This window comes from Gopherus flavomarginatus, chromosome 1, assembly GCF_025201925.1.
Source record: "Gopherus flavomarginatus isolate rGopFla2 chromosome 1, rGopFla2.mat.asm, whole genome shotgun sequence".
Lineage (NCBI taxonomy): Eukaryota > Metazoa > Chordata > Testudines > Testudinidae > Gopherus > Gopherus flavomarginatus.
This window is the reverse complement of record NC_066617.1, coordinates 116946288-116972603: the sequence shown is the minus strand read 5'-3', so window position 1 is coordinate 116972603 and position 26316 is coordinate 116946288. Positions and strand designations below refer to the sequence as shown.

At 47.6% G+C, this 26316-nt stretch overlaps 1 protein-coding gene across 13 annotated transcripts in view; it reads right to left on the bottom strand.

The window, feature by feature from the left end:
- The window catches only part of ERC1 (ELKS/RAB6-interacting/CAST family member 1), a 604755-nt gene that overhangs the window by 362789 nt on the left and 215650 nt on the right, over positions 1–26316 (bottom strand). For all 13 annotated transcript variants that reach the window (XM_050918047.1, XM_050918052.1, XM_050918028.1 and 10 more), the window contains 3 exons: positions 8800–8937; positions 7119–7259; positions 5797–5937 (listed from right to left, as the gene is read on the bottom strand). In XM_050918047.1, the coding sequence (XP_050774004.1) occupies positions 5797–5937; positions 7119–7259; positions 8800–8937 (420 nt within the window). The remainder of the gene's footprint in view (positions 1–5796; positions 5938–7118; positions 7260–8799; positions 8938–26316) is intronic.

The window sequence follows — 26316 nt, the reverse complement described above, 5'->3', positions numbered from 1 at the left end:
TGCTGAGTGACAGCATAGTGAGTTGCAAAAGTGTGTACCGAAGACCAAGTTGCACTCTACAGATACCCTGGATTGGAACTTGTACCACAAATGCGGTTTAAGATACTTGCGCCCTTGTGATGTGTGCCGTCAGGGCTGGAGCAGGGACTTTCGCCAGATTGTATCTGCACGTGCTACAAGAGGTGATCCACGATGAAATTCTCCAGGCTGAGACTAAGAGCCTTTCATCCTGTCTGCGGCCACCTCCATGAAATGCTGAGTAGTCTTCCTAAATGACTTAGTCCTTTCTAAGAAGAAGGCAAGAGCCCACCTGAAATCTAGTGAATGGAGCCTCTGTCCCTGCCTGTTGGCATGCAGCTTTGGGTAGAAAATTGGAAGAAAAACATCCTGGTTATTGTGGAATTGCAACACTACCTTTGGGAGGAAGACTGGGTGAGGGCGCAGTTGGACCCTGTCCTTGAAGAAGACTGCGTATGGGGGTTCCGAAGTAAGGGTCCTAATTTCTGAGACCCTTCTGGCCAAGTTAATGGCCACCAAGAAGGCCACCTTCCAGGACAAGTAGAATAGGCAGCATGTTACCAAGAGTTCAAATGGAGGACCTGTGAGCCTTGACAATACCAGGTTGAGGTCCCAGGGTGGGATCGGCTATCTCACCTGGGGATACAGTCTGTCCAGCCCCTTGACAAAACAACTACAGAGCGAGTTTGCAAAGATGGATCTGCCATTCACTCATGGGTGAAAAGCCGAAACTGCGGCCAGGTGGACCCTAACTGAAGACACCAATAGCCCATGCTGCTTCAGGTGCATCAGACAGTCCAGAATACATGGTACTGACGCTTGCGTGGACAAGACCCTTTTCTGCACTGACCAGGCGGAGAACCTTTTCCACTTTGCCAGGTACGTGGCCCTAGTGGATGTCTTTCTGCTCCCTAGAAGAACTTCTCAAACCAGACCTGAGCATGCTAGCTCCAGGGGTTCAGTTTCCAGGCAGTGAGATGGAGGGACTCAAGCTCTGGGTGATGCAGAAGTCTGTGATCCTGTGAGCTGAGATCTGGAACCAAAGGTAAGGTGATGGGTGTTTCCACTAACAGGTCGAGAAGGTGGTGAACCAATGTTGGTGAGGCCAGGCCAGGGCTACCAAGATCAGTTTCATTCCTTCCTCTCTGATCTTCAGCAGAACCTTCCATTGAGAGGCATGGGGGAAGGAGGAATGCATAGTAGAGATGGCTTCTCCAAGGGAGGAGAAACGCGTACGCGAGCGAGCCTGGGCTGTGATTCTGCAAGGAACAAAACTGTAGATACTTTGTTGTGTCTGGTCACGAACAGATCTATCCAGGGAGTTCCCCACCTCTGGAAAATGTCTTTCACAAGGTCTGGGCAGATAGACCATTTGTGACTGGAGGATGATCTGCTGAGGTGATCCACTACCTCAGGCACTCTCAAACTTCATTGCACCCTGACCCTCTTCTGACAGCAAAAATTACTACGCGACCCCAGGAAGGATGACTAAAGCCTGAGCCTGCCCAAGACCCCGCCTCCCCAGGCAGGGGGGCCAGAGCCAAAGCCCAAGACCCACCAGCCCAGGTGCGGGGAGGGGGAAAGGCAAAGCCAAAGCCAGAGCCCCACCAAAAGGGGAGGCCAAAGTCTGGAGGAGGCCAAAGCCTGGGGCTTCAGCCCCAAGCAGGTGACCTGTAACCTGAGCCCTGGCATCCAGGGCTGAAACCCTCAGGCTTTGGCTTTAGCCTAGGGTGATGGGGCTTTGGCCCCGGGCCCTACCAAGTCTAACACTAGCCCTGGTGACCCCATTAAAACGGGGTCAAGACCCACTTTGGGGTCACAACCCTCAGTTTGAGAACTGCTGCACTAGCTCATTCTGTGACCTGGGAGGTAGGCTGCTTCGAGGTGGATTGAGTATGTCGAAGTCCCACAGGTGGAGAGCCTCCTAGCATAGGTGAGAGGAGAATGCTTTACCCTTTCTGTTCACATAGAGCATCACCGTTGTGTTGTCTGTAAGCACCGATACACATTTGCCTTCCAGCTGGGATTGGAACATGTGGCGGGCAAGGTACACCGCCCTGACCTCCCACATGTTGATGTGTAGCAAGAGCTCCGCCTGGGACCAGAGACCCTGAGTTCTGAGAATCCCCAGATGAGCCCCCAAACCCAACATGGAAGCATTGGTGACTAGAGACATTGACAGATGCAGTTTTGAGAATCAGACACCTGTGTATACTGTTGCCGGATCCACCCACCATAGGAGGGTGTTGATCACTGAAGAGGGAAGTGTGACCACCATATCCAAGAAGTCCCAGCCTGATTGGTATACTGATGCTGGCCAGGCCTGAAGAGGTCTGAGTTGCAATCTTGTGTGTTTCACCACACAAGTACATGATGCCATATGGCCCAGGAGTTTCAGGCAGTTTCTTGCTGTGGTGATGGATGGTTTCTGAGGCTCTCTAAGATCAAACGCAGGGCCCAGAACTGGGCCTCCAAAAGGAAGGCTTTGGCCTGGACAAGTCCAGCACTGTCCCTATGAGGTCTATCCTTTATATGGGGAACAGCCTTGATTTCTGCCTGTTTTACCAACAGGCCTAACTTCAGGAAAGTTGACAGTATTAGCATTATGCCTTCCTCCATCTGGGCCCTGGACCAACCCCTCTGATCAGCCAGTTGTCAAAGTAAGGATATATCTGAACCCTTGTGTTTCCTTAGGAAAGCCACGACAACTGCCATGCACTTTGTGAAAACACAAAGGGCTGCTGACTGGCCGAATGGAAGTACAGTGAATTGGTAGTATACTTGGCTGACAACAAATTGGAGGAATCTTCTGTGGCCCTGGAAGATTGAAATATGGAAGTAGGCATCCTTCAAGTTGAGGGTGGTATACCCGTCCCCTGGATCCAGAGAGGGGATAATGGAGGCCAAGGAGACAGTGCAGAACTTCAGTTTCTTCTGAATCTGTTGTGGTTTTGCAGGTCCAAGATGGGTCTGAGACCACCGTAGGCCTGCGGGATTAGGAAATAAGCATAGTAAGCCACCCTGCCCCTTAGTTCCGGAGAAACCCTCCTCTACCATTCCCACTTGCGGGAGCGTTTGCACTTCCTGGAGTAGAAGCTGCTCTTGAGAGGGTCCGTGAAGAAGGATGGGGAGGGAAGGTGGGAAAGAGGGGAAGAACTGTACTGCAGGGTGTACCCCACTCTCATTGTGCATAGCATGCAACAGTCTGAGATGACATAGGCCCACACCTGATAGAAGAGGGACAGCCAAATAACAATATTTGGGGAGGATGGATCCAGACACTGTCTCCAGAGTGCCTGTTGGTTGGCACCAGGCCCCCCTCCCCTGTGGAGTAGATCTTTCTGCCAAAGAGATCAAATTCCCGGTGTCCTTGCCCTTAGGGGGAGGCCCTTGCTGTCCCTGTCTCTCTCATTTGTTTGCCGCTGATACCACTAGCAATCCCTGGAGGAGGATGGGTGTATAAATATTCATATCCCTTTGGGGACACAAAATACTTTTTCTCCACCATCTTTTCCGTGGGTTGCAAGGAGGCTGGAGTCCGCCACAGGGCCTTAACGGGTTCCAGAATGGCACCGTTCAGAGGCAAAGCAACTCACGATGGGCCCGAAAGGGACAAGATGTCCACCAGGAAATGGGAGGTTTCTGAGATTTCCTCCATCTGGATTCCCAGGTTCTGGGCTACTCTCCTGAGGAACGCCTGGTGTTCCCTGTGGTCATCCTGAGTGGACGCAACTGAAGTGCCCACTATCGTCTCATCAGGGAAGGAAGAAGTTATGATGGTTACAGGGCCTTATTCCTGTCCTTCAGCACCTAGTTCGTTTCCTGGCTCAGTACCAGGTCCTGATCCCTGTACTGAGGAAGCTCTACCCTCTCATGCAATGGAGTACAATCTCCGTGACTGAGACCCTTGGACTGGATGGAAAGTCCAGGGAGTCCATAAAGGCTATTGCACTGTGCTGGCCAGGCCACTAGTGGGAACCCTGGGCTCATATCAGCCGTCAGGTATCGACAGTCAGACCAGTGCCAGCTCCTGCAGGAGGTGTAGGAATCCACCTCAGAGTCTGACTGCGAGGAGTCATTCCTTGGTGACCACAGAAGAGAAATACTGGTTGGTACCAAAGAGCAGTGCTGGGAGGGGGGAGACGGGTGCTGTGCCATCACCACCGGTTTTCCCTTCAATAGCATCTGGGGCCTCAGTGCCATAGCCGCTCTCATTTCAGATGCCGATTCATGCCTGGTGTTGGATGGCCATACAGAGAGGACAGTAGCTCCTCTGCTGCCTCAAATACCTCTGGTGTGCATGAAAGCACTGAGTTGCACTCTGATGGCTCTACCTTGGAGGAGAGTCCAACGGTACCAGAGTCTTGAGCCTGGAATCCTTCTTCAGAGGCAACAGTACTAGGCTGGCAGCGATTGAGTCCAAATGGCCCAGCACGGGTCTCTCTCTGCTGGTTTCACAAGTCTTGGAGTTGGGGATGCCTCCAGTTTGTTTTTCTTTGCCTCTCCTGTGGCCCTGGTGACTGAGATCGGTGCCAAGTGTCCTTGTGAGGCATAGACCTCCTCTGCAGCAGAGAGTCCTAATGGTTTCGAGAGTCCTGACATGCAGACATGGAGTCCTTCCTCAGTGCTGGAGAGGCTGAGCTATGCTGCCTGTCTCTCACCAAGGAAGAGGTGCTCAGTGCTGAGTCAGCATGATTTGGCTCTGAGGGAGGACAGAGAGCCATCTCCATAAGGAGGAACTTGAGTCTCCGGTCCCCGTCCTTTTTGGTACAAGGTCTGAACCCTTTACAAATCCTGCAGCGCTCCTGCAGATGAGACTCCTCCAAGCACTTAAGGCAAGCAGAGTAGGGGGTCACTGATTGGCATGGGCTTATGGCAAGCCTCACACAACTGAAACCCCAGAGACTGAGGCATGTCTTGGTGCCAGGGAAACCCCGGTGAGCGGAATCCAACTCTATTAACTACTAACACACACTAAAACTGTACAAGAGGCAAACAATCTTGTGGCACCTTATAGACTAGCAGTGCCACAAGATTCTTTGCTGCTTTTATAGATCCAGACTAACACGGCTACCCCTCTGGTACTTAAAACTGTACAACTAACCACGATCTATTAACTATACACAGGGAAAAGAAACCAAAGTTCACTGAATAGAGTACTTGTGTGAATATAAGGAAGAGTAGAAGATGCAGTGACCATCACGGGTGGTAAGAAGGAATTAGGGGGCAGCGGGTCGGCAAGACCCTATACAATGGCACTATGAGGGCGTGACTCCAGGGGGCACCAAAGCCTACCCAATGGATATCACTGAGGGAAAAACTTTCCGGCAGCAGTGCACACAGTGCGCACACACCTACACTGGAATGGACATGAGCAAGCATTCAAAGAAGAATCTCTATAACCAATCCCATAGGGCTCTCAGCTATAGTAAATGTTTCCTCAATAATCATTATTGGTACATTGATATAGTATCTGAAGGTGGTAGGCTGGGTTTATAGACAGAACTGAAGCAGAAAGCAAATAGATGAGGTCCTGCAGGACTTCTGGAATACAGCTGTACCACTGTAGGGGGTATAAGCAGCAGCCCAGGTTGCTGATAAAAGAATCCAACAATCCCACCTTGGTATCTCAATTCTTTGTTGACACTAACCAAAAGGATTGTATTTGCTTCATTTTGTGCAGTAAAAAAAGGAAGATTGGCAAAGATGAGACTGTTTAACACTGCAGCACAGTTTCCTATATGTATGTAAATCAGGGAAGCAAGCATGAATTTTTACCTTCTTCAGCTGAGTTTCCATTTTCAGACACTCCTCTTTCTTCTGCTCCAATGCAATTTCCAGAGTCTTGAGCCTGGAATCCTTCTTCAGTCCTGAGGAAGCCAGGGATGAGGCATGTTCCTTCAGATCCAACAGGGAAGCCTAAAACAAGCAAGCAGAACACAACTGCTATTGAGTAAATGATCATTAGGCACAATATCACAACTTTAAATGTCCTTTTTGTCTTTGTTCTCCTGTGTCTTCCACACATAATGTTCTGGTTTCCGCTTTGGAAAATAACCTAGGACAGCTTGGTTCACTTCAGATTCTCAGGGTAAGAGAAAAAACCCAGTCAAAACTCCCTTAAAATTCAGTTGCAATGACATGACAGAAGTTTTTTTTTTTAATGGCATTATTATTTTCGTAGTAGTGGTATTAAACAAATCACCACCTGTCTTTAACGGATTCAACCACTGTATCATAGATTAGATGATGTTCATGTTTTTACTGTGGTAGCGCTTAGGGTGTGAAATTCACTAACCCCATCCTACTTTCTCCATAATTCGCAACTTTTCATATATATAAATACAAAATTACATGGTTTGATTGCATTAATTGTAGTAATTGGGGTTTTAAAATAAAATTGTAGGTAGATTTGAGTGTATAACCCCTGGAGATGAATGGAGGAAATTTACACTTCTACTAGTGAAATTATATTAATTAGTCTGGCTGTATAGACATGACACAGCGGTCCATTTTATCAACAGCAAGATGGCTCTTCACACCCACAAGGTCTAGAAATACAACTTGCATAAAGTTGCAGAAGATACAGCAAAATCTACAGGAAGAACCTTTATCTGTGAATTTTCCATACACACAGGTTTTAGCTGCTTGTGCTCTTAACCCCATGTGCTTAATGAGAAGAGGGCATATATGTTGCAGCGAGCTGAGAAGATGCTATTTGTCCTGTCTACTGATTGTAGTTTCACATGTCACTGATCTGCAGCTTTTTTAAAAGCATAGCATCAATAAATCCTTCCTCTTTCTCCCATTTTCTTCAGTATGTTTAATAGACACTAACTAGCTCGATTTCAGAATTACTGAGATCCGTAAGTGCTGCCAACAACTTTACCAACTCCCAACTTCACTGAGAATGCCAGTGATCAAACCACATCATTTAATGGGACAATGTGGTGAGCCACACCAAAAGGTCTGACACAAGTGTCTCTTCAGTGTATAAACATGTTGCAGAATCAAGTCTATAGAACATCCTTTCCCCCTAGACATACCCCCTTTACAATAAACAACTAACAACAGAGAAGGTTAATGTTGCTAGTGTTAACCTCTTTCTCAGAGAGATCTCCTTGCAAGAGGCTGACTTTTTCTTTCAGGTCCTTAAGATCTTTTTTATAGTTGTCAATCTCCTCTTGTTTTTCTCGCTCGTCCCTGTCCCGTTGCTCCTTCAGGCGCTCAATAGTCCGCTCCTGACAAAAGAACACAGTACCCTGTGATGAAAATCTCTTTGACTCAGTTTAACAGGTAAAAATTTTGCTTATTTCTGAGAAGACATCATACCACATCTCTGCTTATTAGTTTAAGGGGAGAAAGTGCGCAGAATATTGCTGGTCATCTCTACTCTCCTCCAACAGACCTCAGGAGGGAAGAAAATATCATGAAACTTCTCTGGTTTCATGATTAAGAAGTCCCAGGCTGCTTGTTATTGCAAACTCTCCAATCACTGAATGTCTAATAATATTATTAGAGTATTATCTCATTTATCCAGCTCCTGACTAAACAAAAGTTCAGTCAGGTCACTTGGCAGCAAGAAGCACCAAGCATTACACTCTTACGTATTCAAATCCTATTTTTCCGAAGTTTGCATCCAAAGAGATGCAATATACAAGATGCGAGACATGAAACCAATGTGAGGATGGGATTAGCAATAAAAACAATTCTTCCATACACCAAGCATCAACAGATGCTCATCAAGGTTAAAAGCTGATGTGATGTGAGTGTATTCTATTTACAAAATAAGTCTCAACTGCAAGCAAGCACAGCAACAAAGCTTTGTATTCCGAGTCTGACAGACTGAGGGAGCCATGGCCCTCTCCCTGAAGGAACTGAGACAAAATATGCAGTAATGCTAAAGAGATCCCTTTTAGGAACAGAACAGACCCAGCTGTTCCCTCAGTCAACAATCCCCTGCTATGCAAGAATGAAAAATGCAATGAGAACAACAGGACAGCAAAGAAAGGAGACTGGGTTGTAGTTACATCAGGATCACTGAGTTCTGTGTGATTTAGTTTTGAGAACCAAAAATATAAGATTCAGATGGTGAACTTAAAAAAAAAAAGAAAAGACCCCCCCGCACCAAAATAAAAAACTACGAAACATATGAGAGAAGAAAAAAATAAAAATAAGACATCAGCCTGACCTGAAAAGGTGAAGAATCCAGGGCCTGTCACCTAGAATGTGCCTTCTAGCAGCAGTGCTAAAGATGCACAGCAGAAAAAGATGACAGCTCAAGCAATACTCCACAAAGGTCTATACAATATTAGCACACTATAAGCAGCAGCAATTCTTTTCATACAGAGTTATATGATGGACCTAATCAGTGGGGTAGCAGCATGAGGCATAACTCCCTACATCATGCCATTGTAAAGACAATGCTACAGAATGCCCTCCCCCTAAGTCCTATCCCTAGCATATGTATTGAGAACTGTATTGCTGCCTTAATTCAGATTAGGCCTGTCAACAGCACATGGCTGGTAGTCAAAATATCTTAAGATGTATTCTAGTGAGAAATCTATTATGCTTAACAGCAGCTGCTCCGCCTGGATCAACAGCATCCAGATGGAGGCCCTTACTCCCACAGCTCCTAGAGAACAGTAAATGTCCAGCTACACCGTAAAGGTATCTCTTCTGTTACCTAGAATTCAAGGCAGTGCCAAAGAAGTTTGGATTTACAGAGATGATTAGCAGAATGAATTTTGGATTTAAAGGACTTGTGCCCTTTACACTCACTTTCTCTGCAAGTGCTTCCTCCAGTGTGGTCAAGGCAGTGTCAGTGTTGGTGGTGTCAGCCTGCAGGGATTTTACTCGATCCTTCAAACTGCTCATCTGTTTTTCCTTGTCTCTTAACTGTTCCTGGAGATTTTCAATCTTAATTAAGAAAAGACAATTAAGAAGAGTATGAATGAACAAGTTTAATGGTATAAAAAGCTTTATAATATGTTCCTACAAGAAATATACAGCTGTTAAAACAGCAACATGAGTATTCAGTGTTTAGCAAAGGGAAATATAGTTTCAAATTCACGTGCAAGGATTTATCTCCTAGAATCCTATATCAAAACAGAAAATACAGTTAATGGTAAAGAATATGATTCAAGAATTAGAGCACAAGAACAGAGCACTTGCGGAGAGACAGGGAGCAATATTTTTAATATCTACGAAAGAGAACTCTGAGCAGCAGCACAGTGTAAAAATACTTTGAAAGTAACAATGTCAATGAAGGAAAGCAATTATTTGCAATCTTGGAAGATGGTAAGATTAGGTGTAATGTACTGAAAGAAAGGAAGGAAAAGTTTACTTTTGATATTTGTGAAAATACTGTCAAAGTAACTGGGAAACTGAATAAACTCCAAAAGGAAATGTTCAAAGAACCATCACTACAGATATCAAAGAACTGAACATCAGTGGGAATAATTTAGTGAGTAGTCTTGAGTAGTTCAAGAATTCTTTCTGAACATAAATGGGAGGCACTTGGCTACGTACACCATCACCTAAATATTTAAAAATTAGGGCAAAAAAGTTTACACAATCATTGTCCTCCCACCTCAAACACAAAACACAAAACTAGCAGATCTCCTTGTCTATGAGACCATCTATACTAGGAAAACCGTCTTTATTTTAAATGAGGGGAATTAAAGTATTAGCAATCAGTATGCATCTAAGGCCTTGGCTACACTTGAGAGTTACAGTGCTGTTGGTGGCTTTGTAGCGCTGTAACTCACTCCCCATACACACTGGCAAGGCACATACAGCGCTGTATCTCCGTGGCTACAGTGCTGCTTGTACTCCACCTCCCCGAGAGGAATAAAGAGTATAGCGCTGCTACTGAAGCACTGGGGCGCCAGTGTAAACAGGGAATAATCTTAGTACGCTGTGACTGACCTCCAGAAGCTTCCCATAATCCTTTTAAGTGAAGGTCCTGCTTTGTTTTCTTGTGATGCCTCTCTTTGTTTTGTTGTGAACTCCGGGCTCCGTGCTTACCAAAAAGAACAAACACAGCTACTGTTTGCTGTGAATGAGCAGAGGCTGGGGGGCTCCCTTTGGAATGCCCACAGCTAGTGTTTGCTTGAAGAGGGGGGGGGTGAAGGGGGCTTGAGGAGAGAAGCAGCGCAGTGGGCGGGGGGGGGTGTCGGTTTCGGAGCGACTGCTTATCTGGTCTGTGAGGAAAAAAACAAAAAACAGTTATCTACCCTTTAGTAACTGTTGTTCTTCGAGATGTGTTGTTCATGTCCATTCAAAGTAGGTGTGCACGTGCTGCGTGCATGCCAGCCGGAAGATTTTCCCTAGCAGCGTCCGTAGAGTCGGCCCGGGCACCTCCTGGAGTGGCGCCACCACGGTGCCCTATAAAGGGGCCTGCCGACCCCCCTCCCCCTCAGTTCCTTCTTGCCAGCACTCCGACAGTGGGGCAGCAGGGTGCATGTTGGAATGGACATGAACAACACATCTTGAAGAACAACAGTTACTAAAAGGCGGGTAACCGTTTTTTCTTCTTCGAGTGGTTGTTCATGTCCATTCAAAGTAGGTGACTCACAAGCCTAACTTTAGGAGGTGTGGTCGGAGATCACTGCTGACTGGAGTACTGCGCGACCAAAGGCTGCATCATCCCTAGCCTGGTGCGTGATGGCATAGTGAGATGAGAACGTGTGGATGGAGGATCACGTGGCCGCTCTACAAATCTCCTGAGTCGGAACCTGAGCCAGGAAAGCCGCAGAGGAGGCCTGCGCCCTAGTGGAGTGGGCCGTAACCGGAGGGACAGGGGTCTTAGCTATATGGTAGCATTCCCAGATGCAAGTCGCAATCCACGAAGAGATTCACTGAGAGGAGATCGGGAGCCCCTTCATCCTTTCTGCCACTGCGACGAAGAGCTGGGTTGAGCGTCTGAACGGCTTAGTATGCTCTATGTAAAAAGCCAAGGCCCTGCGGACATCCAGGGAATGTAGCCTCTGCTCTTCACTGGAGGCGTGTGGTTTCGGATAAAACACCAGGAGAAAGATATCTTCGTACATGTGGAACTGTGAAACAACCTTGGGTAGGAAAGCCGGATGAGGTCTCAGTTGGACCTTGTCCCTGTAGAAGACTGTGTACGAGGGCTCAGATGTTAACACTTGAAGCTCCGACACCCGTCGGGCTGAGGTTATCGCCACCAGGAAGGCGGTCTTGTATGACAGGTACAGCAGGGAGCCAGAAGCTCAAAGGGAGGCCCCGAAGGGACGGAGAGGACCAGATTCAGGTCCCAAGCAGGGGTCGGCTGACGCACATGCGGGAAGGGCCTGTCCATACCCTTGAGGAAACACCCAACCAGTGGGTTCACAAACACTGAGGTACCCCTCTCTCCCGGACGAAAGGCAGATATGGCCGCCAAGTGAACGCGAATGGAGGAAAGGGAAAGGCCTAGTTGTCGTAGGTGAAGCAAATAGTCAAGGACAGCGGGAATTGGAACCCCCAGCGGGTCGTGACCCCTCTGACTTGACCAGATGGAGAAGCACTTCCATTTAGCCTGGTAGGTGACCCTAGCTGACGGTTTCCTGCTACCCAGCAGCAACTGCCAGACCTGCTGGGAAGACTGCAATTCCACTGGGTTCAGCCATGGAGCATCCAGGCTGTGAGGTGAAGGGACTCGAGGTTCGGATGGCGGAGGGAGCCCCTGTCCTGCGTGATCAGGTCCGGGAACAGGGGCAGCGTCAGGGGCGCCTGAATGGACACGTGCAGGAGTGACATGTACCAATGCTGGCGCGGCCACACCGGAGCTATCAGGATTACCCTGGCACGATCCTTGCAAATCTTTAAAAGCACCCTGTGTATCAGGGGGATCGGAGGGAAGGCATAGAGCAGGCCGTTCTCCCATGGCTGAAGGAAGGCGTCAGACAGAGACCCCCGACTGCGGCCCAGAAGGGAGCAAAACCGTCGGCACTTCCTGTTTTCCCTAGAGGCAAACAGGTCTAGCCGGGGAAAGTCCCAAAGCTGGAAAATTGAGCGCACAACGTCCCATCGGAGGGACCACTCGTGACCCTGGAACAAGCGGCTGACGGTGTCCGCCAACCCGTTCTGCTCTCCCGGAAGATAGAATACCGTCAGGTAGGTGGCATTGTGGATGCAGAGATCCCACAGCACGAGGGCTTCCCTGCAGAGGGGAGAGGAGAGTGCACCCCCCTGTTTGTTGATATAAAAGACTGCCGCCGTGTTGTCAGAAAGGACTGAAACATACCTGCCGGCCAGGTGGGACCGGAAGGTCAAACACGCCAGGCGGACGGCTCTCAACTCCCTGACATTGATATGCAACTCGAGGTCCTCCGGCGACCACAAGCCCTGCGTCCTGAGGCGTCCCAGGTGTGCTACCCAACCTCGATCCGAGGTGTCTGTCACCAAGGAGAGGGAGGGCTGTGAGGCAGCAAAGGAACGCCCATGCAGACTCATCGCGGGTTGAGCCACCACAGAAGCGAGTGCAGCACCAAGAGGGGAACAGACACCACTGAGTCCAGGGGGTCCCTCACCGGGCGATAAACTGTCGCCAACCAGGACTGCAGCGGGCGAAGCCGGAGTCTGGCGTGGATCACCACATAGGTGCATGCTGCTATGTGGCCCAACAGCCGGAGGCAAACTTGCACCATGGTGACCTGGGTGCGGTGCAGTCTGAGGATGAGCTCGGAAATTGCACGGAACCTGGACTCCAGCAGATATACTTTGGCATGTGTGGAGTCCAGAACCGCTCCTATGAACCCTATGCGTTGCGTCGGAGACAGAGTGGATTTGGCATCATTCAAGAGGAGGCCCAGATCGAGAAAGGTCTGCCTGATGAACAGCACCTGGGTCTCTACCTGCTCCATGGAGCAGCCCTTTATGAGCCAGTTGTCCAGGTAGGGGAATACCTGGATGCCACGCCTGCGCAGGAAGGCCGCCACGACCGCCATGCACTTCGTGAAGACCCGGGGAGCAGCTGACAGGCCAAACGGGAGCACCGTGAACTGCAGTTGGACGCCGGACACGACGAACCTGAAGTACCGGCGGTGCCGTGGAATTATGGCGATGTGGAAATAGACGTCCTTTAAGTTGAGGGCGGCATACCAATCTCCTGGATCCAGGGAGGGGATGATCAAGGACAGGGAGATTGAGTTTTTGCACAAACTTGTTCAGCTGCCGCAAGTCTAGGATGGGTCTCAAGCCTCCTTTTGCCTTTGGTATGAGGAAGTACCGGGAGTAGAAGCCTTTGCCCCTGAGCTCCCGCGGGACTTCCTCCACCGCCTCTGCCTTTGTGAGGGACTTCACTTCTTGAACCAGAAGTTGCTCGTGAGAAGGGTCTCTGAAGAGAGATGGAGAGGGGGGTTGGTGAGGCGGGAGAGAGGAAAACTGGATAGAATATCCCCTCTACCATGCGGAGAACCCATTTGTCCGATGTAATTCTGGACCAGGCACAGAAGAAGTGAGACAGACGTGACCCAAAGGTAGGGGTGGGAGGATCCAGAGTCTCGATCGGTAGGTTGTCCTTGACCGTACCATCAAATAGGGGGTCTAGGCACAGATGGTGGTCTCGAATGGCCAGACGCCTGGCCGGAGGGGTGACGTTGAGGATGTCTCCTGCCATTTCTACCCCACCTGCGTTCCAGCTCCTGGTGAGCCTGTGGCTGGTATGGGCGAGGGGCCGCCTGCGGCCTAAATTGTCTGCGCTGGGTTGCGGGGGTTCGCAAGCCGAGCGAGCGAAGCGTGGCCCTCGAGTCCTTTGAACTATGGAGACGTTTGTCCGTTTTCTCTGAAAACAACATCTGCCCTTCGAAGGGGAGGTCTTGGATCATCTGCTGGACCTCACAGGGCAGGCCCAAGACCTGGAGCCAGGCGCCCTGTCGCATGACCAAGCCCGTGGCCAGAGTGCGCGAGGCTGAGTCCGCCGCATCTAAGGCGGCCTGGAAGGAGGCTCGAGAGATCAGTTTGCCCTCCTCCACTAGGGCCGAAAATTCTGATCCCGAGCCCTGGGAAAGGAGCTCCACGAACTTCGACATGGCCGAACACGTGTTGTGGCCATATCAGCTTACTATTGCCTGTTGATTGGCAATGCGGAGTTGGAGTCCCCCCGTGGAGTACACCTTCCTGCCAAAGAGCTCAAGTCTTTTTGCGTCTCTGCTCTTTGGCGTTGACCCCTGAAACCCTTGACGCTCCCGCTGGTAAGCCGCATCTACTACCAGTGAGTCCGGGGGAGGGTGGTGTACAGGTGTTCGTGCCTTTTAGAGGGGACGAAGTAGCGCCGCTCCGTTCTCTTGGCAGTAGGGGCCAATGAGGCTGGTGTCTGCCATAGGGTGCGGGACGTATCCGCTATCGTCTTTATCAGCGGAAGGGCCACCCTGGAAGGCCCTGAGGGGGCAAGGGTGTCCACTACAGGGTCCATGTCCACCTCGATCTTCTCCGCTTGGATTGCGAGCCTTTGAGCTGCTCGCCGGAGCAATTGCCGGAGAATTCGAGTGTCCTCGAGGGCCAGAGCCACAGCTGTGCCCGAGACTGCCTCGTCCGGGGAGGACGACGAAGAGATTACATGGAGCGGCCCTTCCTCCGGTGCGTGCGGCCCCTTGGGGTCCTGCAGCACATGGTATTGAGGTTGTGGTGCCGGTTCTGAGTCCAAATGCAGCACCGTGGCCGGTATCGGGGTCGCCAGCGAGTGACTTGGCGTATCATGCGGTGCCGACGGGGCCCGAACTAAAGCCGCTGCCGGTGCCGCTGCCTGGTTAGGGGGTGCTGAACTTGACGAAGGCACACCCCTGCCCAGCGACGGTGCCGATGCGGGAGGCAGCTGCGCCAGGGCCACTGACGTCGAGGACACCGAAGCCGATCGCGACCGAGGGCCAAATGCCTGGCCTACCGACTGATGGTAGGTCCAGGGAGTCCAAAACGGCCACTGCAAGTGTGGCTGCCATTGTTGCTGCCACTGCTGGTAACCCTGGTGGCTCGCCCCCGACATCGATCTCCTGCTCCGCGACCTGCTGGAGCAATAGGAGTCCGCCTCTGAGTCTGAGGTCTCTGAGTAAGAAGACTTGATGGGGAGCAGCACCTGGCGCCGAAGGTGAGCGGTGCCAAGGTGGCGGGGAGCCTCTCCCCTGGTCCGGTGCCGCCTTTGCAGCTTGGTGCGCAGAGGGAGGCGATAGCATGGCCGGCTTGCCTTTAGATTGTACTAGTGGGCAGACCACAGTAGGCAACTCCTTACGATGCGGGGAGGTTGGTTCCGGGAGACCCATCAGGTCTGATGCCACCTCGAAAGCCTCCGGCATCGACAGGGGTGCGTATGTCTCCACTGAGGCCCGGAGAATTGGGCTGGTCCAGACTCGACTGCCCTCTCTGCGGTGCGGGAGTCGATGGAACCTTGAGAGGCTGTAGCCCAGCCTGTCCACTTAGCCCCACTGGCGGAGTCGGCCTCGGGTCCTGGTGGGGAGAGTGATCCCTCACCGGCTTCTTTCTCTTGGCGGGCATCGGCGAAGGTGAGCGGTGCTGCACTGAGGCCGACCTCCTATGACCCAACTCCGCCCAGTGCCGGGTCTTGGACGACTTGGGCTGGGCCCTAAGTCCTGATGCCGGTGCCGGGGCACTCCACACCAAGGACGACGTGCTGGGGCCCGCCTCGGCCGGCTCTGGGTCCGAGGGTGGTCGCAGGGCCACCTCCATCAGGAGGACTCTAAGTCTTTGAGCCCTATCCTTAAGAGTTCGTGGGTGGAAGCCTCTACAGATAGAGCACCGGTCCTTTAGGTGGCTCTCTCCGAGGCACCTCAAGCATGCAGAGTGCGGGTCACTCTTAGGCATGAATTTCCCACAGTCCTCGCAGAGTTTGAAGCCGGGGGACCCGGACATGCCCCAGCAGGCGACGAAGACTGTGGAGGGGGGAACCCCTCAACTATGAAAACTATATACAAAGATCTATCTAACTAACTATCTATATAACTGAATACACGAACTAAACGGTACGGATAGGAAACTGCCAGATTGCTACGCAAGAGAAGTTCCAGCTAGCTGTCACCGGCGGTAAGAAGGAACTGAGGTGGTGGAGGGTCGGCGGGCCCCTTTATAGGGCGCTGTGGTGGTGCCATTCCAGGGGGCGCCAGGGCCGACCCTACGGATGCTGCTAGGGGAAAATCTTCCGGCTGGCATGCACGCGGTGCGCGCACACCTACTTTGAATGGACATGAACAACCACTCGAAGAAGAAACAGCTGTTTGCTTTCAGTGAGTGAGAGAGGGGTGGTGGAGGAGGTCGGAACTTGCAAGGCAGCTGCTGACAGTGTCGGCTCCAAAAATCCACTCTCTCTCCCCCACACGCTCCCTGTCACACTCCACCCCCCCTTTTGAAAAGCACGTTGCAGCCACTTGAAAGCTGGGATAGCTGCCCATAATGCACCGCTCCCAATGCTGCTGCAGATGCTGCAAATGTGGCCACGACAGTGCGCTGGCAGCTGGCAGTGTGGTCCGACTGCAGCACTTTCCCTACTCAGCTGTACGAAGACAGGTTTAACTCCCAGCACTGTACAGCTGCAAGTGTAGCCATATCCTAAGTTTATACTTAAAATTTAAATGTGAGAACAACACATGTCGCCTGAGGACATATTTTAAAGAGAGAGAGATACGAAAGGTTACAGTAATGTAACTTGCTGGAAACATAAGTACGAGAAAACTGGAGATACCTCCTTCTTTAAATTCCATTGTACAGATTAAGTCCTTATTAGTATCTGCATGCAGCACTAGTGATACCTGAGGGTTAAACAGAATAAGCCTCAAAATGAACTCAAGAGGTTCTGAAACAAAAGTTTCTCTTGATATGCCCTTACAGATGTCATTGCAGCTCAGCTGAGCCAGGTAACATCCTATGCAGTGGTCCATGTGGCTGCTTTCAACCTCATGAGCTTTCAGAGTTCCATCAGCTGTCTAGAAAGATCGACTGTTTCAATAGCCAATAATGAAAATACACTGCAAAGAGATGTGAGAGCTATTCTTAGATTCCTGTTTACTTCTGATGGGGAAACACTTTGGGAAGCATGATTCTAACAGGAGGGACAGACAGTGCACACAGATGCTTTCTGCTCTGAGCAAGATACTGCAGGAGACGCACAGCTAAGCAACTAAATACAGACATGTGTTAACCAGCTGGCCAAGGCGGCACACAAACTGAAAGGCATGTGTTCATTTGCATGAACTTAGTCTGACCAGGATCATGTGACATCTCAGCCACACTATAACATTTGACTACTGCACCCTCTCATTACTGCAGAACCATCTATCTGCATTTACAGAAAGTGGCAGAGTACTACACTTAGTATGAACCTTGTATTTCTAGGCAAAAAAAAAAAAAAAAAAGGTTACTCACCTTCTCAAAACTGTTGTTTTTTAAGATGTGTTGCATGTGTCTATTACACGGTAGCTAACTTCCAAGCTGTTCTCAAAGTGGTGGGGTTTCAAGTCTCATCGGAAGAGGGACTGTATGACTATTTTCCCCATATTTGCTTCTTCCCTTGTGCAGCAGTAGGTGCTTAGTATCTAGTAAGCAATGTGGATGGAAGAGCGCATTGCTGCCCTACAAATATCCAGAATAAGGACATGTCCCACAAATGCTGCAGAAGCTGAATGATCCCCTGTAGAGCATGCTGTCAGCTTCTCAAGAGGCATTATGTCCTTGGCAGCAAAACACAGTGATGCGGCTGATAATCCACTCTGATAGTTGTTTCAGAGCAGTAGCCGTGTTAGTCTGTATCAGCAAAACAACAAGGAGGCCTTGTGGCACCTTAGAGACTAACAAATTTATTTGGGCATAAGCTTTTATGGGCTAAAATCCACTTCATCAGAGGCATGAAGTGAAAAATACAGTAAGCAGAATATATATTCTAGCACATGAAAAGATGGGAGTTGCCTTACCAAGTATGTGTGTGTGGTGGTGGGGGGTCAGTGCAAACGAGCCAATTCAATTAAGGTGGAAGTGGCCTATTCTCAATAGTTGACAAGAAGGGGTGAATGTGAAGGGAGGGGAAATTACTTTTGTAGTGCTAATGAGGCCAGTGCAATCAAAGCAACCTATTTACAACAGTTGACAAGAAGGTCTGAGAATCAGCAGAGGGAAAATTACTTTTTGTAGTGACCCATCCACTCCCAGTCTTTATTCAGGCTTAATTTGATGGTGTCCAGTTTGCAAATTAATTCGTTCTGCAGTTTCTTGTAGGAATCTGTTTTTGAAGTTTTTTTGTTGAAGAATTGCCACTCTGAGTAAGTCTGTTACTGAGTGTCCAGGGAGACATTTCAGTCTCCCTAGACACTCCATAAGAGACTTAAATGTGCTCCCACCATTAACAAAATCATGCAAGGGAGAGATTCTCTCAAACATGTGGTCTTGGCTCATCTTCCAGTTCAGAGACGACAATACCCTGTCCTGGACACATACAAGCTCATACAGATGGGAAACTTGAGGGTGATAGGCTGACTTGAGCCAAGCTTGCATTGCTCTGTAATGGAAGCTAGTATGAGGGGTCACATATATGCATGCCACCATGTGACCTATAAGTCTGAGGCAGCTCCCCACTGTGGTTTGTGACTGATCTTTGAGCAATTTGCAGAGGGCTCAAATAGTTTGGAATCTGGCATGAAGGAGAAGTCAAGTCCAGGATCACTCCAATGAACTCTATTTGTAGAGCAGATAATGCTGAGTTGCCTTTGTTTTCAGGCCCAGGATGCTGAACAGTAAGATAAAGACCACTGTCCATTACACTATCAGACATCTGGAATGACCCAGAACCAATCAACTGTCCAGGTAAGGATACATTTAGACATCTATGGAGGTAGATTACTACCACTGCCATGTACTTGGTGAAAACCCTCAATACTGTTGACTGATCAGAGGGCAGATAGGAAAAATCATTACCAATTCACCAACCACGAACCTTAGGAACTTCCTATGATCATGGTGGACTGCCACATGGAAGTAGCCATCCTGTAAGTCAAGGGCAGTATACCAGTCTCTCAGATCTAGGGAAGGGATAATAGTAGTGCAGGACACCACATAGAACTTCAACTTCTTGATGTATTTGTTTAGGATCCAAAGATCTACATTGGGTCTGAGACCCCTTTTGGCTTTGGTCATTAGAAACTATTGGGAATAAACACCTGTGCCTTGATAAAGTGGAGGCAATTCTATAACACCCAAAGAACACAGAGTCTGCATTTCTTGTCCTCACACAGACTCACAAGTGGTGTCCCTGAAGGACAGGGAAGGCAGATAGGAAAGGGGGAGAGCAAATGCAGGGTATGTCTGATTGCACTGTGCTTAGCACCCATTTTTCTGAGGTGATGATGTGTCATGCATGCAGGAAATGGGATAACCTATCTTGGAGGGGAGGGAAAGTGCCAGTAAGATCCATGTGAGTATGCTCTCCTCCACATAGAAGTCAAGCAGGGAAACTGAAGGCCTATGTTTGTCTGGATGATGAGAATGAAGTGGTAGGGGATGGAGGCCTCCTTCTCTGAGACCTTAGTCTCCTTCTGAAATGATCAGCCTGACAGAAGAAGAAATGCTGCTTCCTCAGCTAGTATTGAGAACAATACCTAGTTCTCTTCAGAACAGACGTGTACAAACCTAAGTACTTTAGGACTGCTAGGGTCTTTTAGTGCATTAAACTTCATCTGTTTTGGATGAGAATAAGGCATAGCCCTTGAAAAGGAAATAATCTGTTTGCTGCACTTCCACAAGGATGACCAACGACTGCAACCAAGAGGAAGGACACATAGTCATTGCTGTTGACAGAGCCCTGCCAGCAGAATCCTCCACCTCCAGGGAAGTTTACAAAGATGAACAGGAGACCAAATTACTTTCTGCAACAAGAGACTGGAACAGCGTTCCCTCTAATTTTTTACGTCCATGTGCCGAATGAATTTTGTTATGTGCACCAATATGGAGGTGATGTGTGACGCATGACCTTCATGTTGGTGCACATAACAAAATTCATGTGGTGGGGGTGGGGCTGAGGGCTTCAGAGTGTGGGAAGGAGCTCGGCTGGGGCAGAGGGTTGGGATGTGGGGGGATAAGGGCTTTGGCTGGAGGTGCGGGTTCTGGGATGGGGCTAGGGCTGAGGGTTTTGGGGTTTGGAAGGGGGCTCAGGGCTGGGGCAGAGGGTTTGGATGAAGGGGGTGGGCTCTGGGGTGGGGCCGTGGATGAGGGGTTTGGGGTGCAGGCTGGCCCGGGGAGAGAGGACTCCCCCCCAGCAGCTTGGGGCTGGGGGAGAGGTGCATCTCTCTGGCCGCAGCAGCTCTGGCGGGGCTGGGCCAAGGGAAGGGCTCCTCTCCCCTGGCTGTGGCAAGTCAGTGCTGGGGCCGGCGGGAGAGTTACCTCTCCCCCGGCCGCAGCAGGTCCATGCTGGGACCAGTGGGGAGGGGCAGCTCTCCCCGCCACAGCCCTGAGCGGGGCTTAATAGGCAGCTGCACAGCTATGCAGCTGAAAGGGAAGTTAGGACTGGAAATGTTCCCTAGAGCATTCTGGCAGCTTATTTGCAAGCTGTGATACTAAATAATCATATCTAACAATCTAACAAGAGATCAAGCTTTTTTGCCTCCTTTTCTTTGGGGGTAGCCTTAAGTCCAGCCCTCATGGCTTCTCCAATTCAGTTAGTGAGCTTGATGTAGGTAAAACTGTTCAAATGGAATCAGAGAAACCAGGGAAGTAGCTGGTCTTGACAATCCCTTGGAGGGCACTGGAGTGTATGGCTCAGGGCTGTGAGAATCAGTATGAGCCAGTACAAAGCAATGGCAGGCTGAGGGGGGGCGTGCTTCCTTCAGTACTGAAATGACTGTGTAGGAGTCCCGCACTCTGGACTTTAAGGAACACGATACTGACTTCTTCTTATGCTTCTCAGGCCGGGACTGCTCCAATGTTCTGTGGAGTCTCCTGCGGCTTCCATCTGCTGGTAAAGCTGGAAGAGCACTGGGAATGGCTCACCAATGAGCTCCCCTTGGATGACCAAGGTGGCATAGATGCTGGTTTAAGGACAGTCTCTATAAGAATATACTGAAGGCCTCTTCCCACAACATTTTAGTCCTAGTCTAAAAGCACCATCAGATCAAGCATCCGTCTCTTATGTGGCCCTCACCCAGGCACTGTAGATAGCATGAATGAGGATCACTGACAAGCACAGGCTTTCAACAACCAGAACAAGGTTTGAAACCTGGAGACCTTGTCATAGGATCTCCCAGTATCAGGCAAGTTCCATCTGACTTAAAAAAAAAAAAAATGAACTGTGATGAAAAAGAAAAATAAGGAAGAAAAACCATCCAGTGAATGAAAAACATTACCAGTAGGTAAGAATAAAATAAGAAACACAACTTTGTTCACAAGGAGTGAAGCTGTGATATCACAATACTGACTAGCTACCACAGAGGGTAAAAAGGAACTGAAGGAGAGGTCGGGCTGTTCTGTCCTTTATACCCTCTCTGTGAGACTCATAAGGAGCCAGGAATGGGTGGGGCTGAACAAGAGGTGTTAGAGAAAATGTTCTGGCATCGAAGCACAATACACACATACACCTACAGCCTCCCTTTGTGTCTCTTCAAGGGGGGAGGGATAGCTCAGTGGTTTGAGCACTGGCCTGCTAAACCCAGGGTTGTGAGTTCAGTCTTTGAGGGGGCCACTTAGGGTTCTGGGGCAAAAATCTGTCTGCGGATTGGTCCTACTTTGAGCAGGGGGTTGGACTAGATGACCTCCTGAGGTGTCCCTTCCAATCCTGATAGTCTATGATTCTATGATAATGGACATATATAAGCACTTGAAAAAGAACTTTCTGTTCTTCCAATCTGCATGTTTTGCACATTTGAGGGAAATGAAGAAGCTGGTTAAATATACCTGGTATACCTACCAGGCATATTTAATCAGTGTCTATCAAGTAGACCAATGGTGTCTCATTGTTTCCTTGTACTGCCCCTTTGGTCTATCTGTATCTATCTGCTGCTTCTTATCTTATACTTAGATTATAAGCTCTTTGGGGCAGGGACTGGCTTTAGTTCTGTGTTTGTACACAGTGCCTAGCACAACGGAGTCCTAGTCCATAAATAAAAAAATAAATTAAATATTTAAACCATGTTAACAGCTATCCATCAGCAAAAGAAAATGTGCTTCAAACAGATCTGCTCTCTCCAGAGTCAGACAATGGCTGGTCCCTAATAAGGATGCATCCTTAAAAAAAAATTTTAAATGGCAAATAGCCACTTGATGGGCTTATGGAGGGAAACTAGGTCCAATTCCACACATTTAATAACGAATTTCCCTTTTGAAATAGTATTCAATGAAAGTCTGGTTATCTTTATTCCAAACTTCCCCAAAACCTGAACTGAAATGACATATATAGAAACAGAAGTTATAGGTTCTCCAAGACTGTGCATTCTCAAGGAAAAACTGGGCAAAAACATCCTTTGTTTCTACCCACACAACTGCTCAACAGAATAAAAATTGACCATCATTCTCTACCTACTGGCTCCACGAGCAATGTAACATACCCCTCGTCAAAGGATTGCACAACGTACACATTAAGGATATTTGCTTTCATTTTCCTTCCTCTCCATCCCACTAAAAATATTTGGTAAGCAAATGACTATATAACCAACAAAAACAGACCAAGTATTCAAAACATGCTTCACACTTCATGTCTCCAACAAAGAATGAAACAGAACATGCTGGGGTCTACACACCTCCTTGGGAGATGGAAAGGGCTGGGGGCTTGCATCAGCAATTTGAACTGAGAAACAGTTTCACATGTATCAAGTTTACTCTAAAATGGCCTTTCAACATAAGGAATGTAAATTTCTACCCTATATTTTCCAGACTGGAAAGACAACAGAGATATCATTATCATTAGATTATCAAGAGCCTTTATTCCTACTGTAAATTCTAATTTTCCAAGGAAAAGACAGGAACTGATGAACAACTGATGCTGACTGGTAAGGTACATGCTGGAATGATCTGCTCTGCATACCAATTTCCTCATCGGTAAAGAGTTATTGAAATCTTTCGTTTGGCTTTTTATCAACATTGCCCATTGTTGGGCACTATGTTTCAACCTGGGGGATTTATTTCTAGTCAGGCAGAACTGATTTCTCTGCCTTTAAGGTCCTAATTGCTGGCATTCCAAGGGCAAGGAGACTAGACCATTTCTTGCAAACACTTGAGGAAAATATCAGCCCAGGAATTAGAAGGGGCAGCATCTGAGTCAATACTCATAGAATCTATGAAGTCTCCAACCTGCAGGGTCTAAAGATTGTTCATTGTAATACTGCAGGTTGGCTAGAGACCAACCTGGACATAATGTTGACCAGCTGCCAATAAGACCTCATTTGAAAGAATAAAATTAGAAGGAGGTGGAGAGATTGCTCAAGCCCTTGTTTTGCTTGCAAGATGTTTTAGTGGTCCCTTTTGTTGTACGTTCTGACAGAAAAGGAACATCTGGTACATTATGAACACTACTAATTAGGCTGTTTGCCCAGGAGAAGGTTAAGAGATCTGCACAAGAGGAGGGCACCTTTCCTGCACAATTCATAAAGCTCTGATTATGAGTGGAAGTGACAATCTTTATGCTACCTCTTGCAGCAAGCCTCACCCAGTTTCTGCTTTATCTTTGGCCACTAGAGACACTGTAGGTCTCCTACTCTCTCCCCTCATGACCTCTGACCAAACATAGGATCCCTTCCTGCAAATCTCTTAAGGTCTCTTGGAGAAGAAACCTGCTCCTTTGGAACCTTACTGTATGCAGAAATGTAATCTGTGAGTAACACTGAGACTTTACAGTTGCCTGGAAAACTTTGTAAAAAACTATGACAACACTCCAGCAGAATTCCAAAAGAAAACTAGAAATGCCACCAAGTTTTACAAGTCCCCAAGATCCTTAAATGCTGTCCCAGAGCTTAAGTAAATAACATCACCTCTCTGTGCCTCAGTGTCATTATCTGTAAAATGAGGATAATGACATTTACTTCCTTTGAAAGGTACTTTGGGGTCTACAGTTGCTTTGAAAACTACTATGTAAGAGCTAGATATTATTAGAGGTAGAGTACTTTTAAATGTGGTTTTCAGCTTTTCATATATAGTTTAGTGCACTAGATCTCAAAGTCTTCCTACACAACCTCATCTGAAGTCTTTTGGACAGACTGTTTGGTATCTAAAACATGGCATAAAAGTGTTAAAAAAAGGTTTTAATCACAGTTTGAACAGTTTTCTATGGCCAATATCTTCAAAACTGCTTGTTTCAGTAACCACAAATTTGATCAAAAATAGTATAGTGCCCACGGGCCACACACGTCATATTTGAAGCTGCATTAACTTTTATTGGGGCTTTTATACCGAGAGCAGTGAGCATATAACAAAAAAAAAAAAAAAAGTCTGCCTTATTTATGTTCTGGAATACCTATCGCCACTCCATAATTAAAAAGGAATTAGGGTTTCACTGACAGATTGCATCTTTCAGTTGAAAACAAATACTTAAGATAATTCATTCCTTCTCTCCTAGGCTGGCAGAGGATAGTGCAATGGAGAAACAATATGTTGAATGTATGAAAGTAAAGTAGGCAGAGAGTATCTTATGTCACTTCGTAGCTATCACTCTGACTGCTTTATGAGTATTAAGATCAAAACAGAAGCTACTTCCAGGACTCTCATGTAGAAGAACAGTTGCTGAAGCACTGCATCGAAACCTGAGGATAAAGTACTTCGCGATCCATTAATAACTCAGCAGGATGTTAATCATCATCATCTACCAGGGCTAAACATTTTTGAATCTGCAGGCCTGGACAACTTGCACCCAAGAGTCCTAAAAGAGTTGGTTGAGGAATCTCTGGCTCATTGATGTTAACTTTTAATAAATCATGGAATACGGAGGACATTCAAGAAGACTGGAGGAAAGCTAATGTGCCCATATTCAAAAAGGACAAGTGTGATGACCCAGGTAACTATAAATCAGTTATCCTGACATCAAGCACAGGCATAACAACAGAAAAGCTAATAAGGGATTCAATCAATAAAGAATTGAAGGACAGAAATATAAATCATTACAGTCAACATGGTTTTATGGAAAATCAGTCTTGTTAAAAGAAACCAGATTTAATTAAAAAAAAGTAGATTACAAGTCGGTTGATAAAGATAACTGCATAGAAGTAATATATTTAGACTTTGGTATGATGTTTGACTTAATACCACGTGCTGATTTAAAAATCAGCACTATAAAATATCAACAAAGCACACAAGAATTGTATTAATAACTTAATGGGCAGATCCCAAGAAGTAGCTGTGAATGGGGAATCATTGAATGAGGGTGTTTCTAGTGAGGTTCCATAGGGATTTCTGTTAGGCCTGATGCTATTCAATATTTTCATCCATGATCTGGAAATAAATATAAAATCGCTGGTGATAAAATTTATGACTTACACATATTGGTGGAGTGGTAAATAATGATGAGGAAAGTGGCAGTCAGTCATACAGAGCCACTTGAAGGACTTGGAAACCTGGGCCCATTCAAAGAAGATGCATTTTAATACAGCCAAATGCAAAGTTTTGCATCTAGGAGCAAGGAATAGAAGTTATATCTACAGAATAGAGGACTGTATACTGGAAAACAGTGACTATGAAAAGGATTTAGGGGTCATAACAGACAGGAAACTCAACAAGCAGTCCCAGTGGGATGCTGAAGCAAAAAGGGTTGATGCGATCCTTGGTTGTATAAACAGGGTGAACAAACTAAGTATGAGAAGGCAACTGATTTTATCTCTGTACATTGCATTGAGAAATTTTATGGACAAATGATAAAGCACAATTGGATGACCTTGCTTTTGCTGACAACATTGGTCCTGCTTAGCTCAACACATCCCTTAATGGAAGAAAGAATCAGTTTTTTGCAGATGAGCAAAACAAGTTGGTTTGTTCATCAACAAGGGGAAGACAAAATATATGGCTAACACTGTCACAAGGTAACTTTTGAGTGGTATGTCATTTTTACCTAGCTAGGGAGTAAGATGTGCAATGATGGTGCCAGCATGCTAGACATCAAGCAACAAATATCAAAAGCAGCAATTTCCATAAAATTGAAAGGATTTGGAAAAGTAGCATCATTAAAAATTCATATTTTTGTGCCAGAGCCAAACAGAATCATATCTGTCCTCCTTTATGGAGCAAAGTCATGGAAATCTACAACAGAAATAGATAAGAAGAGCAACATATTCCAAAGTAAATATCTGTGGAAGATATCCAGAATCCACTTGCAACATCAGAAATTAT